Here is an 8524-nt window from a genome sequence, read left to right as displayed (position 1 = left end):
TATAAGTAATATACATACCTCTATCAAATTTTACCTTAATACAATGTCAACCTCATCAACTCAATACAAATATCCTTTCAAATAATTATACTTAAAAACTTGAGTGAATTATATTTAATTAATCAAGTCCCCATACCTTAATTTACAAGTAAATTGTTTCAAAAAATATTAAAAAAGCTAAATGAGTTCTAATCAGATCTCAAGATGTGTGATTATCATGCTGTAATAAAAACCCCACATGCAACTTATACAAAAAAGAAAGAGAGAAAAACTTAAGATATGAAGAAAGAGTAAAACTTACTTTTACTCAAAACTAATCCTCATTTTGTCACATCTCTTACTGTCACTCTATAAAAAAATAATCAAAAACAATTTCAAAACTTTTTTTTTTTAAAAAAAAGTTAAAGAAAATTTTAATAATTTTAGAAAGATGATTAAACTATAAATAAATAATTAAATTGTTAAAATTTTAATTATATTACATTTTAAAATAATCTTTACAAAACACGAAATAAAATCTTATTAGTATAAAAACTAACATAATAATTGAAGTATAAGAAAGATTCAGTTGAGACCATTAAAGTTTAAACTACTAAAATTGCATATTTACACCATTTGAAATGAATGTAATTGAAACTTGAAAAATTAAATGTACAGTTATGATACAAGGAATACCTGTTTAATAAATCTCTTCCTCAACTTCTCAAAGATCTGATTTTTGAGTTATCTATATTCTAGTTATTTTTAAAGTATTTAATTATTTAGAAAATACTTATGCAAAATATTTTTGTCAACAAATCTTAAGTAGTGTTTGGATTGGAGAACGAATGTGAGGAAAGGTGAGTAGATGAATTTGCAGGGATGATAAAGGATATTGTGATGTTGTTTGAATTAAAAAATTTGAAAGGATAAATAAGTGAGTTTGAAAGAAAAGTTTCTTGAAAGTTTGTCAATAATTTGATAGGTATAATAAATTAAAAAAACATTTTAATTGATAAAAGTAGACGTTTTTCTTATGTAGAGATGTCATGTATATTTAAGTTTAAGTAGTGAAAATTATATAAAAATGAAATTGAATTTCTTAATTGTAATGAAACAAAGATTAAAATGAAAAGATATAAAAATAAAAATAAATTTTTTTGGAATAAATTTCAAATCACTATCTTAAGAATTTATTTTATATTATTATTTAAACTAGTGTTAATATTCATTATTGTTATTATTAATATTAATTAAAATTAAAAATAAATTTATCATTTGTTAAATTTGATATTATCAATATTAATTGAAATTTTAATTACTATAATTAATGTCATTAATTTTGTTATTAATATTTTTAATGTTGGTTTATTAAAAGTTTTAATTGAAATGAATGGGACATATAATGCATGGAAGCCATTTCCTTTAATTGATTAGCTTTGTTATAAAAAAAAATGTAAGAAGTCAGAAAGTCATGAAAATTTAAAAATAAATCAAAGTATTCGTCTCTAACCAACACCTCTAAGGATATTTATTCTTCTAAATTGGTGTATGAGAATGAGCAGTAATAAAGTATCAACCTATTCGCACATTCATCTTTTCATATTTCTGATATCAGTAGCATCCATAGAAACAAAACAAAAAAAAAAAAACCTTAAGAACAGTGACAGATACAAGATCCTACAATTAGAAATTATTTAGGTTTTAATTCAATAAATTTTTTAATATAAAAGTAAAAAATTTGGAAACACAATTAAGGAGGGAACAAATATATAAAATTAGAAGAGACAAAATATGATTTATTTTTTCAAATATTATGTACACTATGTGAATGTTTAGAAATAGAGTTAAACTTTAATATTTTTTTAAAAATTAATCGAGTAAATTCAATCCTCTACTCGTGCATAAGGAGTAGAAATGAATAGTATCCTAATAAAGACAAAACTAGTACAGCTAGTGTGTCCTAAAAAAAAAATAATATTATCTTTTGTTTGCTTCTAAAAATAAAAATATAGTAATATGTTTAGAGAGGAGAAAGAAAACGAAAGTAACAACCATTGGCCAAAGTTTAAATTAGGTCTTAAATCCAAAGATTAGATTTTATAAAAGATTTATCGTAGATGTGACGTGAAATTCTAAAAATAAAGTGACATGGAAATAAATAAAAGAAAAATCATGGAAAATCTTTATAAAACTCATGTGTGAAAGATTCATTGTACCTATTTATATTCATATTCTGTCAAATTTTTTTATCACTCTAACTAAACACTTTTATTTTATTTTTTCTTTATATTTCAGTGTTATATGTTACCTACTTATTAACCACTTACCTAATTCTTCCAGCACGTGTGAAATGTATTCTTACTAGAAGTTTCCAAATAACCTATCTTTATCCTGAAAATCTTTGGGAATCACTCAGACCATACAATTATTCAAGGTATTATTATTATTATTAGCATGAGAAATTGATTTTTTTTTTTTGTGTCAATTCTGTAATTTGGGGATCCTACGAGGTTATTTTGGCTGCGTAGGATGTAGAAGAAAGCATATATAGCTATGTAAGCGGTCACCAAATATAGAGAAAGGGAAGCGTGTTTGACACAACACTACAGTGTGAGAGTGGTGAAGGATCTGTTTCTGTGTAGGAGCGGAATCAAACCCTTTTCTTCTTTGGTGAGTATTGATGTCATCCCCAACCACAATTTTTTTCACCGATTCACTTCAATTCATAGAATCATAGCAATCACGTTTCCGTCAATTCTCTTTTCGGATGATTGATTGCAGTTCCCTTTCGCGATTCTTTAGATCCTCTCCTCATTATATTGTCTCTTAAGAAACATAGAATAGTGGGTTTGACTTTAATTTTTTCTGGGTCCTATGTTCTTCTTTTAATTTTGTGGTCGCAGTGAATAGAACAATGGCTTCAGATCGGAAAATTCACACTTTCGCGGAGGTCGCAAACCACAACAAGACCAAGGATTGTTGGCTCGTCATTTCGGGAAAGGTCTGTTTCTTCTTTCTTTTGAAGAATTTCCGATTTGCTTCAATAATTGATTCTCTTGGAGAAACGACAACGGGTTTAGTGTATGCCTTTTGGGGTTTAAGATAAAGCTTCATTCGTTTGATCTCATCTCTTGTTCCCCTGCTATACTGAATTGGTCAATTTTATTTTCTTCCTTTTACGTTTTCTATGCGTAGCTTGTGCATTTATGTGTCGTTGGTCATTAGTTTTGCCAAGAGCAGCTGTTTAACTAAAAGACTACATGCTTGTGTCTAGCTTGTGTCTAACTCACGCCCAATTGAATTTAAAAGTTTGTAGTTGAGTTCAGCTGGAATTTTTTACTTTTTCAACTGAAAAGAAAACGTATCCTTAGTGGTCCTTTGGAGTGAAATTTCTGCTTGCACTCTTATTTACAAAAATATCACTTTGTTCTCACTTTTGATTTTCAATTTTCTTTTAACAGAAAACAGTCAAAATATTTTTTTTTGTCTTTCCACTACTTCCTATACGAACCTTTGAAAATTAAAAACAAAATGAGATCTCTGTGAAACTTGCCCTTGAGTTGTAAATGGGTTTATTGAGGTCAAATATTTCTCTAATAAACCCGTGATTTGAGAATTGAAGAAATGATTTGCATGAAAACACCCCAGAAGGATCAAGAGTATCAATTCTGCTATCTGGATCAGGGGGAGAATGATTCTTTCATCATGAATTGATCTATTTCAACTTAGGAGTACGATAAACTTTGCTTTATACATCTTACGCAAAGGTTAGATTTAAATAAAAACACATAAAAGACTAAATCAGAGGTTCTTTCAACGTTGTGCATAATCTCATCTCGTAGTTCTAATGATTATTTGTTTCGTTTGAATTTGGCATATTTTTAATCTGTCACTGATTGATAGTTACTGGTGCTCATCCTCAATGTTAGTATGTGGGCAGCTCCAATCATAGGGTGTTAATTGGGTCTATTAATCCCGGCTACCCAATCCAACCCAAATCGGGTTGAGTTGTTTTTGCAATGTATTGCAATGGGTCAAATCCAATCCAATCTCGTATGGGTTTGACGACCTGTTCTGTATGTTAAATATCGAATCCAACCAGATTGAAATTATTAAATAATAATAATAATAATAATAATAATAGGAATATGACTGTTATTAAATTTAATTCTTTATCCTGTTAATTATATGTTTATCTTTGAAATATTAAACTATTCTATTTTTTAATATTAAATAATATAACTTATTTTCTAAAAGTTGATTTTGAAATCACAAATTTTATCAAAAATAAAAATTTTCATAATCCACCCATCAACCCAATCTAACATGATTAAGGGTGGATTCGGTCTAATAAAAAAAATGTAGAGACCAATCCAACCTAAGATCTTTTGATTGGACTGGGTGATGAGTTTGCTAACCCAAGATCTTTTTATCGGATTGAGTGACGGATTTGCCCATCCCAACACACCCATATCTAACAATGTCTATTACTATGTGAATTTTTCTTGTTATGGTATCATATCACACAATAATTTTGAGTCCATACCTTTGACAGTGGAACATCTCACAGACTACTGAAAGTACTACTGTTAAAATATTTCATAAATATATATTAAAATATCAATAGATCCTATTCAATCTGTAGGTAGTTACTTTCATATGTCATTTGTATATTCACTATACTGTAAATGCTTTGTCACTTGGATTCTGTTGATGCGTGCTGGTTTGGAATTTGGATTAGACCGCTGATTTAGATGTGATGTGATATGAGAGGGGAAGCTTTTTTTTTTTTTTTTTTAAATAGCCTGCTTGTTTGGGGGTTTCTGAAGATATTTGGAGTTAGACAGTTATTATCACGCAACACCTCAAAATTGCTTCTGTATTAATTTTCATGGGTATTTTAAAGTTTCCGAATTGGGGGGCTTGGTAGGATTCTAATCATCCAAACAAGGGGCACGAAATTCATTAGCCTCACGTACCTTTCATCAATTTGATTCCTTCTCGTTTTGTCACCTCCCAACTTCCAAACATTACAGCAAGGACAGTGACTACTCTCACAGAAGTAGCTGAGTGGGCATCTTTTTTATGCAAGTTGTTTATGTTCCTAGAAACAGAAAGATGTTTGTGATATATGCGTTGAGGGGTGATCTTCCCTAGATGCGAAAGGCTATGGTAAACTTCATTGCTCTTGATGCAATCTGATGTTTTCTCACTTTAACCCTCTTTCACTATTCTGAACGATAGAACAAGCAAGCCTATTTTTTTCTATTTAAATTTTACCTGAGATGGTAATGTCATATTTTGTGGCCTATTCAAATACCCCTAAAGGAGTGCAGATCAGAACCCCACGTATAATGACATGATTTTTTATTCTGTAGCTTGAATTCTACTTTTGTTACGATGTTAATTTCTGCCACTGAACAAAATAATTTGCTTCAACAATATCAGGTGTATGATGTCACCCCTTTCATGGAGGAACATCCCGGAGGTGATGAGGTTTTGTTGTCTGCCACAGGTGTGTTTATATCATCCGAAGGTTATTGATAAAAGCTCCTAAATGTTACCATATTGATTGTTATCACTTGCTGGATACAGGGAAAGATGCAACTAATGATTTTGAAGACGTGGGGCACAGTGATACTGCAAGAGATATGATGGCAAAATACTACATTGGTGAGATTGATTCATCAACTGTTCCCCTGAAGCGGACCTACGCTCCACCTCAGCAAGTTCTGTACAGTTCTGATAAGACTTCGGATGTTGTGATCAAGATCTTGCAATTCCTGGTCCCCCTCCTCATATTGGGCTTGGCCTTTGTTGTCCGGCACTACACCAAGAAAGAGTAATTCCTTCTATATCAAATTTGACCCCGCCGAAGGGTCTGTTAGTTTTATAGTGTCATTTTAAGAACAGTGTTTAGTTTCTGGATCGGACTATTGTTGAGTAAGCCAATGTTTTCCAACTTTCTTTGTCATTGATATTAGTGTCATTTATGAATTGAGAACTTAATGTTTGGACGGGGCTAAGTTGGTTTTCTTTCTTATTATTAAGGATCGCAGCATTTTTAATATTTATGTCAGCGTTTCTTTATTTATCAACGTATCCTTCATTATGAACATGCATGTGCACGGTGGTAGTAGCAATAAGCTCTTTTCCGGGCCACTCAATGCCACATTTTAAGGATCTTTGCGTGATTTAGCGACAAACAAGTCACCCTCCTAACCTGTTAGTCTTAAATAAGATATAAGATTCCTTGTGATTTTATTCAGATGTTGTGTAATTTTTATTGAAGATCTCATATTCAAGAAGAAACGTTGAGAGTTTTAGTAGAATAATTCATTTCCTGTGATGGGGATTTTTTTTTTCTTCAGTGTAAGATCTTGTGAGTTTAAAGTTTTTGATTGAAAATTCATCATTAAAGATGTAATAAAGTGAGGTGATCTTTTAAATAATAGAGATCACGTTTAAGAATCTGACCAAAAAGTTATAAAGTATGCATCAAGGTTAGATGATGTTGCTCCAGTCTAAAAATAGCAGTTTTTGAGAAGGAGAAAAATGAAACATCAATTGGAAGGATTATTGGTTAATGTTTTACTTCACAGTGAATGGAAAAGACAAGAAAGGGGGAGCCAATTTGATATGAAAATCTGAGAAGAGACAACAATGTGGTGGCACGATTGAAATGACAGCCTGGTAGAAAGATTAGTCTGACACCATCTTCGTGAAGCAAGGCTTTTTTATCCTCTGCTATTCCAAAACCCCCATCACATGATGCTATTTATTGTGATGTTCCCTTTCTTTCCATTTAATACATTGTATAAGGGAAAGGTGCATTTGTATGGAAGAATTGCATCAACTACGCCTTCAAGGATAAAAGGGATCTTTGAGAGATCCACCAAGATTGTGGTAACTAGAAAAAGTTCAAGCAATTAGGGATGTGAATGTTCCTTTTCTCTGCCCTTTATCCTTTATCCTTCATGAATCTTCTGCGTATTAATGAGCTTTTCCATAAGCAATATCTCTAAAGTCTTTGGAGTCTTGTATGGTTATTACTTGTGATTTCCATTGTCTTGGTCAAAATTTTGATTGTATTGTCAAGCAACCTTAGCTTACTTTTATGACTTGAAAATGTCCAAATATTTAACTAATACTCTCTTTTCAAGCCCTTTCAAAAAATTCCATTCAGATATATTGTAAGTTTGAGTTTTTTTAAAATCAAATCTTGTAATTGCAAACATGAGAAATGGTTTAGTTTTAGTGTTTAGTTGACATATGATCTATTAGTCTTCTCATGAGAAATGTTTTTTCTCTGATTTTCCCTTTAGAATTAAGTTACAATTTTGTATGATACATCAAAGAACACTATCATTAGTTTTCAATAGTCGTGATCTATTTATTGAAAAGTGGAGGTTTATTGATCACTTGCTCTATGTTTTATATAGTGAATTACAGACCCATTTAAAATAAACGAAGGTGCACGTAAGAAAGCGATTGAAATTTCTTATACTTATTATATTATAACTTTTTTGCAAAGCTTTAAAATACAAGATGAACAAAAACAATTCGTGTAATATGAAAAGTGTAGTCAAACTAAGGGTGCAGAACTAGTTCACATTTCAATTTTATATCTCGTGTTAACTGTATTTAGATAAATATTTTATAAAACTCCCACTTTGATAATACTTTCATGTGTTTGAAAATGATTATTTTCATACTTTTATTTAAGATTGAAGTCTCTTTAACAAAACTAGTTAGTAAACTAATAATAGCTAATAAATTTTGAACTCAGTTCCGAATTTATTAGTTGAAGTGTTTGGTAAAATTCTTATATAAATAAAGTTTGTATTTTTCAGACAAAAATATGATCGTAAATATAATATATATATATATATATATATATATATATTTGTTTATTTCTGAATATGGCATAGATATTACCATTTGCACGTACTTCATCAAGTTGGATAATCTGTTGCCAGGTGGCAAAATCTTCATTAGTCCATAGTTTTGACGGAACTTTCATTACATAGGGAGACGAATTTTCCTTAGTATATTGTGACATGTAATTTCTATTAAAATCATATTTATTAATAATAATATTCACACTAATACTCATAATCATAATAATAATATAAAATAATAATAATAATAAGAATATAGGCATATTATGGATTGTGAATCCCGTACAAACGAATAATAATAGTATGAAAAAATGTAAATAATTAATCACATATTTTTTTGTAAAGTATAATATATTAAAATTAATGTATTAGATCACACATAACCATATTATGTGTTAGAAATCTCGTACAAAATAATAATAATAATAATAATAATTTTATTATTATTACAACTAAGAATATTAATAATGCAAAATAATAATAATAATAATAATAATAATAATAATAATAAAATAACAATAATATTAATAATAATAATGCTAAGTAATTATTAATATTAATAACAATAACAGTAATATTTATTTTAATAATAATAATAGAAGTAGAATAGTGTAGGTATATTGTGGATCATGAATTTCATA

At 29.4% G+C, this 8524-nt stretch overlaps 1 protein-coding gene across 1 annotated transcript; it reads left to right on the top strand.

Moving 5' to 3' along the window:
• Nucleotides 1–2493: 2493 nt before the first annotated feature.
• LOC114196256 (cytochrome b5) lies at nucleotides 2494–6008 on the top strand. Its single transcript, XM_028086844.2, has 4 exons — nucleotides 2494–2652; nucleotides 2886–2983; nucleotides 5431–5497; nucleotides 5578–6008. Exons 2-4 carry the CDS (start codon nucleotides 2897–2899, stop codon nucleotides 5826–5828), a joined length of 405 nt encoding a protein of 134 aa, XP_027942645.1. The 5' UTR covers nucleotides 2494–2652; nucleotides 2886–2896; the 3' UTR covers nucleotides 5829–6008.
• The last annotated feature ends 2516 nt before the right edge of the window (nucleotides 6009–8524 follow it).

Source organism: Vigna unguiculata, chromosome 9 (assembly GCF_037176805.1).
Source record: "Vigna unguiculata cultivar grain cowpea cultivar isolate G323 ecotype 2 chromosome 9, ASM3717680v1, whole genome shotgun sequence".
Classification (NCBI taxonomy): domain Eukaryota; kingdom Viridiplantae; phylum Streptophyta; class Magnoliopsida; order Fabales; family Fabaceae; genus Vigna; species Vigna unguiculata.
This window is presented reverse-complemented; position numbering and strand designations above follow the sequence as displayed.

Bases quoted from the DNA above. Each gene is read 5' to 3' on its own strand.
- LOC114196256 (XM_028086844.2), top strand. From the start codon at position 2,897: ATGGCTTCAGATCGGAAAATTCACACTTTCGCGGAGGTCGCAAACCAC. The intron at 2,984-5,430 runs GTCTGTTTCTTC...CAACAATATCAG, and splicing joins GGCTCGTCATTTCGGGAAAG to GTGTATGATGTCACCCCTTT. The intron at 5,498-5,577 runs GTGTGTTTATAT...TGCTGGATACAG, and splicing joins GGTTTTGTTGTCTGCCACAG to GGAAAGATGCAACTAATGAT.